The 12,644-nt window shown below is 41.3% G+C and overlaps 1 protein-coding gene across 3 annotated transcripts in view; it reads right to left on the bottom strand.

Moving 5' to 3' along the window:
* Positions 1-339: 339 nt before the first annotated feature.
* The window catches only part of itpr2 (inositol 1,4,5-trisphosphate receptor type 2), a 277,201-nt gene continuing 264,896 nt past the window's right edge, over positions 340-12,644 (bottom strand). For all 3 annotated transcript variants that reach the window (XM_003221489.4, XM_062981778.1, XM_062981777.1), the window contains 2 exons: positions 3,488-3,649; positions 340-1,909 (listed from right to left, as the gene is read on the bottom strand). In XM_003221489.4, coding sequence (XP_003221537.1) covers positions 1,823-1,909; positions 3,488-3,649 — 249 coding nt within the window. In that variant the 3' untranslated portion in view covers positions 340-1,822. The remainder of the gene's footprint in view (positions 1,910-3,487; positions 3,650-12,644) is intronic.

Here is a 12,644-nt window from a genome sequence, read left to right as displayed (position 1 = left end):
TCTGACCTAGAAGTCTGTTGTTTATGTAAACAGTGTGAGTGATGAGGGATGCAAACCTCCAGATAAATACAGCTACTTCTGACAACAAAAGAAGTACCATGTAGAAAATGTAGCAAGCATCCTCCATCGTAAGATAATAAGACTTGCAAAGTGTTATATAGAACTCCATCATATGGAACAATCTTAAAAATCACTTATAATCACACTGACTTAGAAGGTATTCATGGCTTCCCATTTTAACTTGAAAAACCTAATGTGAGAGTTTTCTTCAAATGCTCTGGAGCTGCTAAAACTTATATTCAGGGCTGTTTTGGTTTGATAAATATCATCACAAATACCTTTTACAATTCTTCTTCAGCATTTTTATTTAAAAGCTTAAAGCAGAGAGACAAATGAGTATGAAAGACCAGCTTTTAATAAAAACTCATGTGAATTGGGTGCATTTTACTTCCATTTGTAGGCTCTAGATCTTGAAATCTCTCAGTATTTTACAGTAAGAAAAGAAAGTGGGTAGAAACCAATGCATCCTTGATTTAAAGATGATAAAACTTTGATTCTGAATCATCTCGCAGAACCTAATTTCTCTCATAACTCTGAAACTGTCCTGAAACTTGCAGTGCTGGGTTAATATTCTGTCTAAAACCAACCCTTATCTCCAGTCTAGTGGATGAGAAGGTAGAGAAGAAGGAAACATTCAATTCCTGTGCCAATGCAAGTTCAACACATGCAGGAATCTTATCTGAGAAAAAATATTGCACAGAAAAATAGTGAGAAGAGGCAGGGGATCTCAGCTAGAGTTTCTCTGTATGGCTTAGGCACAGTAATGATCCCATTACAATTCTTACAGGAAAGTCATCTCAAAGCTGTTTGTCTTCCTGAAATGAATCTCCGATACTAGTTATAAAATATCTCATTTTCTCTTCTCAGTCCTTAATGTGGAACATGAATTTTAAAGTAGTTAAATATCACCATGAGGCAAAATCACCACTTGCAGCCCTATTAACAGGGAACATCTAAATCCAGGAGTAAAGAAAACATTTCCAGTTAATTTTGTCAGTGGTTACATGAACATATTTCAAGTTCTCCAAGTTGCACATCTATTGTGCTCTATTTTATAAATAAAGATTTCTCCATCTGATAGTTAAAAGCTCTCTTAAAAATTACAACTTGTCTCCTCAACCTCCTTTTAAAAAAACCCTTCTTTTTTTAAAAAGGTTTTGTTCCTCTTCCAACGCAAATTAATTTTCTCTAACATTATGTCTCTCTCAGATGACATATTTACGGTTATTTTTTTGAAAAAGCAAATGCCAAGCAAATGTGACAAATTATGTTGGCCAGAAAACGCAACAAAAGACTTCTACAGATTCTCAATTTGACTGTTGCGTGCCGTGTTAATAAACTATCCCCTCTGTCCCTTGTTTGCTCCATTAGTTTTACAAGCATTCTTATGACAGCAGTCAAAATAAAAACAGCCAAACTCTATCTTGCCTTTGCATCTGCCAGCATTCCCAAAAGAAGCCAATTGAATTACAAGAGAGCATAAACCAAGGCCACATACATTATTTTCCATTTGTTTGCCTGAGGAAAGAAGCAGAAGTGTCCCCACCCACATTATCTGTAACATTCAAGCCCATGGCCTCTTTCAACCATGAAGAAACAGTTACAAATTGTTCCCAGAGCTAAACCACTTAACATCTTGGCACTCAGTTGTTTGTAACTTCATAACAATAGGCGCTGTTCAGCACTCCCGATCTCGGCTTTTTCGTTCTGTAATCAAGCGCAAATACTGATGAAAGGCTAGTCACGGCTTCCGCCCATGGTATCAGTGTGGGGGCATGTGATGGTTCACATGGGGCGCATTTGATCCAAGAAAGCCCAGCCTCTGCTTGTTTTTCCTTTGTTCTGTCATCTGGAGGGAGAGAGGGGGGTCAAATCAAGATGAGCTCCTGACTGCTCTTTAGCAGAGAGGCACATAATTACAATGATGATCACATCGTGATCTGAAGATACAAAAACGAGAAAAACCAGCGAGGCGATTATTTAGATATTTAAAAAGCAAAAAGAAACAAACCTGGTTCCTTACAAGTGAGTTGGTTTAAAAAGGGATAGAATTTTTGGAAGATAACCTTTTAGATGGTTAATTAAAGACAATGCTTCCTTTCTCACAGCAATTCCCTGCACAAAGATAATCTCAGACACGTTTGATTTTGGATCTTCTTTTCAGTCTTTTCAACATTAACTCTTCCTTTGTGGGCATTATAAAAACATCACTTGAACTACTAGGAGAGTCTTGTGCAAACTCTCCTAATAGTAAGACTGACTCAAGGCACAGTTGTGAATAAGCAGACATGGCACTGGAATGTTAGTTGATTAACTGATCCAACTAATTATAATAAATGAGCAAAAATTGTACTTGGCACTACTAAGTTAAGCTTTCACATTATTTGAGGTTATTTCAGATGGGCTAATAGGAATTGGGGGGGCACACAATGTATCTTAATGAACGGGAGCTCTGCCCACCCCCAAATTAGCAGTTATATCACAATTCTTCCAACATTTCACAATTGATATTATAATAAAGGGGTTTTTTTGTAGCAGACAAATATTTTTAGTTGTTGTTATAAGACATATTCTGAGGGCTGATTTACATTCCTCTTTTCTTTCAGAAAACCATAGCTTCCAGCAATTCCAGTTTCACAGTCACGGCTCTGGTTAATCCTCTGCTGTTCCATCTTTTCATCTGCTATACAATGTCCTGGTTTTTATCGCTTTTTTCTAATTTCCTCTTTTGTCCCAATTACTTCAGTTTCCCAGATAAGTTCAGAATGTTTTAAGTAGTTTGCACCCTGTTAACATTAGCAGACGGGAGCAGAGTAGGGGGGGGGTGGAGTTTGCCTTTGTCAGTAGGTTCAGGAAACAGCAAACTATGGCAACTTCTCCTAGCTTTTGAAATATCTGGCGCTGTGCATCTCTAAACTGCAAAAGGAAGAAACACAGCTTGCAAAGAATCATGTAGGATTTGGATTTTTTCCTTCTCCCTTCCATTATGATTTTTAAAAAGATTTACTTTAATTTCAAATAATCTTCCATTCTGTTCTTGAATTTATTTATTTATTTTTTCATTTTCTGCATGCCTGGAAAAAGACTTTTCAGAAACATGCCTTTGTTTACTGGTACAGTATGTATTTACTTTGACTCACTAGAAAATACAATAATACTTGGCAAGATAGAAGGCAGTAGGAAAAGGAAAAGACTACATAACAGATACATAGGTCCAATCAAGGAAGCCATAACCCCGAGACTGCAAGAACTTGAGTAGAGTTATTGGGGAGAGGGTGACTTGGAGGTCTTTCATTCATAGGGATGCTATAATTCAAAGTTGACCTGATGACAATTAACAATAACAATTTAGGTTGTTCTACCTACATTGCCTTTTATGTGCATCTCACAATCTGTTTGGTAATAAAAATGTAAAATACACACAAACCTGTTCTTTAAGTTCAGCTAGTTGACCAGACAGTTGTTTAACCAAGCTCATAGTAGACTCCAATCTCTCTTGGAGGTTTCTGATTTCATTCTGCTCATTGTCACCTTCATTACTGACCAGGGACATAGCTCTCATCCGAGGGAACCAGTCTAAATTTTTTTCCTGCATGAAGAAGAAGGAGAGGGTTAGCTGAGGCTTGACTACTGTGTCCATGTTTTGCCTGGAGGCATCTTCTTTTTTAACCTCCCTATCGGATGGTGTTTTTCACTTCAATCCGGGAATTGGGTACTTCAGCCCAGGCCAGAGTGAGATCCAGATATTACTGAAAGAATAGATTACAGGAGACTTTTGGTTATTGCATGCTCAACAAATGCAAAACTGAATTGCAATGGCATAAGACAGACTTACACCATGGCAACTGCTGAACAGGCTTCCATAGAAGATTTTGCTTGAGCAAAAGAAGTTTGAGAAAAACTGGGGCAATGTGCAAAGCAGTTCACACATGTAGGTGCATCAAAGTCACTAACACTCTTTTCACTGCCTTCCTCAGTTTTACAACATACATTTTCTGGAGATATGAGTGGTACTAGATCCTAAATTTATGCCCTATTTATAAGCTCCCAAAGACATCCTTTTTTTAAAAAAGCAGATCGTTAAACATTTATTTTATCCCAAGCTTTAGACAGCACAGAGTAATAATGATTTTGCGATCTGATCACAGACAATAATAATTTGGCTTAGTTCACAATTCAGCTAATCCCCAATTTAATAGCTGTTTATCCTAAACTACAAACCCTAATAGCTTTTCTGTCAATCTGGTTTGACATTTTACTGTCAAGACTATGTCTGATAAGCAATCTACACTGGGGGAAAAATTAGACAGAGGAATTAGGAATTGTTATGCATCTTTATATGCACTGTGCATGATAATGCAAAGACGATAGAAATTAACCTCAAGAGCTATGGATATATTTGTAATATGGTAAGAACACTGAGATCGATCTCAAGATTTATCTGAGGCTAGCATTCCCACCACCCTCTTTCACACACCAATATACACTCCCCATCTCTGTAACACAGAACTGTAGTATAATGCAATACAAAACACATACATTATAACACTAAATGCATCTGAGTGGAATGCTAGCATACAGGTACTACCCCTTTAGGGCACCATATCATCCTTTACCCTCACTCTAATAATTCTTAAATATAGGAAATTGAACAATACAGATCTTTGGTATGATCCAAAAGGGTCATTTTTGTTGTTTTAACAAGGAGATGAAAACTTGTGCCTTTCTAAGTGATGCTGGATTGCAAATCCGATCACCTATTGACTCCACACATCTTAAGCCAATAAAGATATATTTGTATTTCGCTTAATATATTTGGTTTTTGTTTGGTTTAGTTTTTAAACTGCATATGCAGGACTAACCCAATAATCATGTCAGCTGTCAATATCTTTGGTCCAGATCCATTGTTGGTTGGGTTAACAGTGCTCTTTGAATGTAGGTCAAGTACAATTCATGTAAATCATGGTGATTTTTCCCCAAACCTCTCCAGTATGTTCAGTTGCTGATCAATTCCTCTGTTAACTGTGTGCCATAGGAAAGGATAGGAAAGGGTAGAGGCAGTGGGCAGGGTTATGCAAATTAAGGAACCCTGGGGTGTTCATTCTGGAGGAAAAACAAAACATCTGGGATGAAATTGTCCCCGCACGAAAGCCTTCACTTGGGTGGGGCGTAGACTGGTGTTCAGAGAAGACACTGCCAGGGTTTGGGCTACATGTTCATGGCGCTCACTATAACCTGCATGTCAGTGGAGGAAGGGCTACTGGTGTCTTCTGCTCAGTGGGAACTATAACTGTGGAGGTGGGAGGCTGTCTGTGTAAGTGGATAACTCTTCCACATACACACATTTTTCACTTTTATTATGTGTATAGATAGAAGATGATTCACAATTTTCATTATTCCTGCTTTTCAACATCTTGCTTAGCATTTTTTTAAATGCTACATTTGTTTTATGTTTGAGTGTAGTAATGGCTCAATGGTAATTCTTTTTAATTTGCTGCATCAAGGGTAGTAGTTAAAGAACTTCAAATTTTCATCAAGAAGGCTTGGGACGAGGAAGAGAAACAGCAAGCGAAGAGAAAGACCTATCACCCTCCTTTGAGGTGGAATTTGCCAAGACTCTCACGTTTTCAGTAAACACAGAACTAGAAAATCTCCCTTTCTTCCAGTAATGTATGCTTAAGAGTGCAGTCTGAGGTTTGATGATCTGGAAACAATTAGATTTTAGTGCTTTTCTAATCATGGTAATCCTGAGCAAGGGTAAATGAATTCAAATGGAATTTTACCTTTTAACTACTCATTTCAGTCATTTCCAAATTCTCTAATCCAGGACTTCTCAAACATTTTCAGTCACTAAGCTCTTTTTGAAGCAAAAGTTTCTTGTGAAGCCCCAAGAAATGTTATTATATTCTATATTATGTATAATGTATATATATCAAGCATAGGCAAACTTTTTGACATGTTGCATTTTAAAATTTGACAGACAGGCAAGGCCAGTGGCAGATGGAAGAGGAATGTTTGTGTGAACTAATTGGAAAAAAAGGAACAAATTCCTATGCACACTATGCGTATCTCGTTTGCAGGAAAAAAAGAAAGAACGAAAGAAAGAACAATACAATATTTACAATGAAGAACAATTTTAACCAACATAAACTTAACAGTATTTCAGAGAAATAATAATGATGATGATGATGATATCCCTGTCATCAGTGAACTGGATGCAAGCAGAGCTGGATGATCTGGACAGAAAAACAAGAAAAATGATGACAATCTACTCATCACATCCACATAGTGATGTTGACAGATTTTACCTGCCTAGAAAATCAAAAGGCAGAGGGCTTCTGCAAGTGAAAAAGAATGGTAGAAGAAGAGAAACATACACTGGCAGATTATGTGAAAGACAGTCAAAAACCAACATCGATGGAAGTCAACAGAAAACTGCTTAAAGTGCAAAAGACAAAGAATGAATACTGTAAAAATGCAATGCAGAGCAGAAGAGAAAACTGGCAAAAGGCTCTCCATGGACAGTTCCTGAAAAAAAATGAGAGCAAAACCGACAAAGAAAAAACATGGATATTGTTCACAAATGAAACTTTGAAAAAGGAGACTGAGGGCCTGGTTCTTGTAGCCCAAGAACAAGCAATTAGAAAAAATGCCATCAAAGCTAGAATTGAAAAGTCAACTACAGATTCCAAGTGTAGACTCTGCAAGGAAACAGACGAAACAATGGATCACATACTCAGCTGCTGCAAGAAGATCATGCAGATGGATTACAAGCAGAGGTATAACACTGTTATTCAGATGATCCATTGGAACCTGTGCCACAAATACCATCTGTCTGTGACAAGTTACAGAAAATGAACACCTAAAATTACTCTGGGACTTCCGAATTCAGAATGAGTTTTAAAGCACAATACTTTTGACCTCATGATCGTGGAAAAAACCAAAGTATGGATCATCGATGTTGCAATCCCAGACGGAAGCAGAATTGATGAGAAGCAACTGGAAAAGCTGACACGATACGGGGATTTAAAGATCAAACTGCAAAGATTCTGGCACAAGCCAATAAAGGTGGTCCCAGTGGTGAGCAGCACATTGGGTGCAATGCCTAAGACCTTGGTCAGCACTTAAAAATAATTGGTACTGACAAAATCTCCATCTGTCAACTGCAAAAGGCCACCCTACTCAGATCTGCACCCATTATTTGCTGATATATCACATAATCCTATGTATGATCCAATACAACATCCAGCATAGTGATCTTGTTTGTGTTGACTAATTTTGTTGTGAATCAAATAATTCAGCGGTGGGGGAGCAACCAGCCGACCGGTACCTCCTCCCCCACTGCACGCTTGGAGGGGGAGGAGGAGTGGGAAGGAGAAGAGAAGTGTTCCATGGAGCAGTTTGAGAACAGTTTGCATGTGTGACCAAAAGTATTCTTTGGTTTTGCATTGCAGGAGATAATTCATATTGTTGAGCAATATACACAATGACGTTGCTAGTGTTGGTGTCACCTAGTGTGGATTGCACTGGGCCTGGGACAGATCACACTCTCTCAGCCTCACAGCAAGACCATGGCAAGCCTCTGAATACATCTTGCCAAGAAAACTCTAAGAAAGGGTCATCATCAGTCAGAATTGACTTGAAGGCTTACAACAATGGCACAATAATAGAGAGCATTTTATGTGTAGAATTTTTGAAGGGCATGGGGATGTATACGGCTGGGCACACATTCTCTTAATGAAGATGCAATGTTGGCTATACTCTCTGGATGCAGAACTTGGGGAGTTAATATTAGAAGCTTTCATGATCAATTATAGAGCAAAATGTTTAAACAATTTATTTCCTTTTTATCAACTCCTGTACGTTATTGTCTAAACAAAATTTCATTAAATGCTACATGAAACAAATGAAAATGCACAGCAACTCGAATGTTTTGCACTTCGTCCCTTCGATAGATACAATTTGAGTTATTTCTTCCTTTACACCATATCTGATACATTCATTCTGTTTATCTTGATGAAAGACGGTGCAAAACTTAGCTGTTTTATAGTGTATGATTTAATATACTTGCTTTGCAGCTAAATAAAAAAACTGACACAGGATTCATAAAAAAGATTCCTGAAAGACAAACTGAGTAAGTCATTGTAGTTAGTCAAGTTCAAGACACTTATCCCAAAGCAAATAAAATGGTTTTGTGGAATGCCAGCAAGTGGTATAAAAGATAAAAGAAAAATTATGTATAAAACTAGAAATCATACATGATTCAATATAATCTTCCATCTTTCTGAAGTGTTGAATAATGTAGTAGAGATTAATAGTTGGTTTCTCTTTAACAATTACAGAAAATAAATGTAAATCTAAATTCTATCTTAGTCATATATTTAATCAAGGTAAGTATTCTTTTCTCTTTCTTAGTTTTTATCACTTCGTAATGCTGCGACCCTTTAAATACAGTTCCTCATGTTGCGGTGACCCCCCACCCCAACCATAACATTATTTTAGTTGCTACTTTGTAACTGATGTTGCTACTGTTACAAATTGTAATGTAAATATCTGATATGCAGGATTCACTGGACCAAATTTGGCACAAATATCCGATATGCCCAAATTTGAATACTGGTGGGTGTCACGACCCAGGCTGCAGAGCACCAATAACCAAACACAGAGGCCAGAGTCTATCTAATATCTTTATTAAGGAAATATATAAAGTTAATAAAAGCAAGTGTAGGAAATAGTTCAGAAGTAGACCTTTCAGGAAAGGTCAAAATTAGTCCAAAGAAACAATGTCCAATATGAAATATTAAGGTCCAAAGTTGTAATCCAATAACCGAAACACCCACTTTGCCAGGCAAAGTGAGGGGAGATGACGAGGTTCTTAGTCCAAGGAACTTGATATAAGGCTAGGAAGTAAACTTGATTCTTGGAACACAAGGCTTGATACAAGGCAACAAGGTACTAGGAACAGGGACAAGATCCGTGGTAAATACTTGGCAAGGTCCTGGAAAGCAAGGCAAGGTCCGTGAAGCAAAACAAGGCTGGGAACGTGAACGAAGGCTTGGAAACGGGAACGAAGGCTTGGAAACAGGAACGAAGGCTTGGAAACGGGAGTAGCGCTGTCCACACACAACCTACTCCAGTTGCTGACGAATTGACTCCGCAAAATTCCTTCAGGGCAAGGAACCTAAATAGGGTCCCGTTCCCACCAAAGAACACTTCTCTGGGGAACCAGAACCGAAAGTCAATCTCTGTGTCCAGATGCATGACTCCCTAAAGGTTCTCATGAAAGCAGTCTTAATCAGCTGAATGCCTGGCTGCGATTCTCAGGCTTCTGCGATTAGCCTGTTGAACTCCTTTTTGTTGTTGATAATAACTACGGCGAGAAAATGGGGGAGATTTTGACTCAGGGCTTGTTTGGCAGATTTCTGGAAGACAATCCTCCTGCAGGTGCAAGGGCTCCAGTTCTGGCTGGGAAAGTTCCAATTCCGGCTGAAATGGTGGAAAACCCAAGTTTTCCTCTTCATCTGCCACAACAGCGCTAGGAACGGGACTACATGGCCCATGAGTCATCACACTATCCCCCTCCTCAAGCCCCCTCTCAACATAGGGCTCTCTCCCCGAGGCGCGAGGCCGCGGCTTGGCGGGGTAGGTCTGATGGAAGCGGGGGCATGGACTGTGGAAGCGTCTTCCCAAGAACGTTCCTCGGGACCAAAACCCACCCAGTCAATGAGATATTGAAGGCGGCGGCGGTGAAAGCGAGAATCCAAGATGTCCTGAACCTCGAATTCCTCCTCCCCATCCACCAGAATAGGAGTGGGGGCCGGCCGGTCTACATCAGGGCGCACACCATCCGCCGGAAGGAGCAGAGAGCGATGAAACACTGGGTGAATGCGCATAGAGCGCGGGAGTTGAAGTTTGAAAGTCACGGGGTTAAGTTGTGCCACCACTGGATAGGGGCCAATGAAACGGGCATCTAACTTCCGGCAAGGGCGATGGGAGGGCAAAAAGCGGGTGGACAGAAGAACCCGGTCTCCTACCTTGATTTCGGGGCCCGGCTGGCGATGATTATCAGCGTGGCGTTTATAGTCCTCCTTGGCTTGGTCTAGTTGCTGGAGCAAAAGTTGTTGCACCGCTGTGAGTTCCTGTAGCCAGTCCTCTGCTGCGGGAACTTCTGAGGTTTCAATGACAGAGGGAAAGAAACGTGGATGGAAGCCGTAGTTTGCAAAGAACGGGGTTTCTTTAGTTGAAGCCTGGACACCATTGTTATAGGCAAACTCTGACAGCGGTAACAGGGAAGCCCAATTGTCCTGCTGGTAGTTCACATAACAGCGAAGGTATTGTTCCAAAGTGGCATTGGTGCGCTCAGTTTGCCCATCCGTTTGGGGATGGTGAGCCGAAGATAACCGTGAGTCTATGCCCAATAGTTTTTGTAGTGCTTTCCAGAAACGAGAGGTGAATTGGGACCCACGGTCTGTGACCAAACTCTTGGGCAACCCATGCAATCTGAAAACATGTTGAAGGAATAAGTCTGCAGTCTCTTTGGCCGTGGGAAGGCCATCGCAGGGAATGAAATGGGCTAACTTGGTAAAAAGGTCCACCACCACTAGGATCGTGGTGAATCCACAGGAAGGTGGTAGATCAGTGATAAAATCCGCAGAGATTATTTCCCATGGGCGAGATGGGGTAGGAAGGGGATGCAGAAGCCCTGAGGGCTTTTCCCTTCTTGTCTTGGAGCGCTGGCATACTGGGCAGGTATTGACATATTTTTCCACATCCTTGCGGATCTTGGGCCACCAGAAATCTCTTAGGATTAAATGCATGGTTTTAAATAGTCCGAAATGCCCTGCTGGCTTGCAGTCATGACACAGACGAAGTGCCTTTTCCCTGCCCGGTCCTGGAGGGATGTAGACATGATTTCTATAGCAAAGTAACCCATCCTTAAGCGAAAAGGGGAAATGTAGTCCTTGGCGAAGTTGGTCCTGAGCCCAGGCATCTGCTTGTTGACTGGCCCTGATTTCCTGAGCACAAAGGGGCCCTGGAGTAGAGGGAGTTGATTCAATTGGAGTGGATTTAGTGTTTCCCACTGTGAGCGTGGCAAAGTTCTCGGGCTGCAGCAGTTGGGACTCAAAGGTCTCTTTGCGCCCTGCAGCATATTCCGGTTTCCGTGACAGAGCATCTGCTTGCTTGGTCTGGGCTGGGGTTACATAATGGATTTGGAAGTTAAAACGTTCAAAGAATAAAGCCCAGCGTTGCTGCCTCTGATTCAGCTTGCGGGCAGTTCTTAGATGCTCTAGATTCCGATGATCAGTATGGACCTCAATGGGAAATTTGGCCCCTTCTAACCAATGTCTCCAAGTTTCAAAGGCTGCCTTTATGGCCAAAAGTTCCTTTTCCCAAATAGTGTAATTTCTCTCTGGAGCGGTCAGTTGACGGGAGTAGAAGGCACAAGGGTGAAGATGATCTCCCACTGGTTGTAGGAGTACAGCCCCAATTGCCACATCGGAGGCGTCCGCCTGCACGACAAAAGGGGTTTCAGGATCTGGGTGCTGAAGGATTGGCTGGGACGTGAATAATTTCTTTAGTTGCTGGAATCCTTTCTCTGCTTGTTCCGTCCAGCGGAAAGGCTGTTTCCCACAGATGCAGCTGGTGATTGGATCAGACCAGCGGGCAAAATCTGGAATGAACTTGCGGTAGTAGTTCGCGAACCCCAAGAAACGTTGCACCTCTTTCTTGTTGGTTGGCGCCCGCCATTCCAATACTGCTGAAACCTTCGCCGGGTCCATGGTGAGCCCTAGTGGCGAGACACGGTATCCCAGGAAATCTACCTCTTGTAGGTCAAAAGCGCATTTTTCCAGCTTGGCATAAAGTCCATGGTCCCGCAATCGTTGTAACACCATTCTGACGTGGTTCTCATGTTCTGCTTGTGATCTAGAAAACACCAAAAAATCGTCCAAGTAGATAATCAGGAACCGGTCTAGATAATCCTGAAAGATGTCATTGACAAAATGCTGGAACGTTGCGGGAGCTCCACATAAACCGAAATTCATGACCCGGGACTCGAATAAACCGAATTTAGTCTGGAAGGCGGTCTTCCACTCGTCCCCTTCCCTGATGCGAATTAGATTGTAAGCTCCTCGAAGATCCAGTTTGGTATAAACCTTGGCCCCTCGAAGCCGGTCTAAGAGGTCCGAGATCAAAGGCAGGGGATATCGGTTTCGTTTAGTGATATTGTTCAATGCCCTATAGTCCACCACCAAGCGCAGGTCCCCTGACTTCTTTTTCACAAACATCACTGGGGAAGCGGCTGGGGATTGAGAGGGTCTGATAAACCCCTTGCGGAGGTTTGTCTCTAAGAACTCCCTGAGAGCTTCTTGCTCTGGTTCAGTCAGGGAGTAGAGGTGCCCTCGCGGGATCGGGGCCCCCTCCACCAAATCAATGGCACAGTCATAAGGTCTATGCGGGGGTAGTCTCTCGGCTTCTTTTTCATTGAATACATCCCAAAAGTCTGAGTATTTCTTGGGCAAGGTGATGATGGGCTCGGCGTCTGTGGTATGGCAGACCTTGGCTACAAGACAATGGTTTTGGCA

Source organism: Anolis carolinensis, chromosome 5, assembly GCF_035594765.1.
Source record: "Anolis carolinensis isolate JA03-04 chromosome 5, rAnoCar3.1.pri, whole genome shotgun sequence".
NCBI lineage: Eukaryota > Metazoa > Chordata > Lepidosauria > Squamata > Dactyloidae > Anolis > Anolis carolinensis.
Note: the sequence above shows the minus strand (reverse complement) of the source record. Positions and strands in the feature narration are given on the sequence as shown.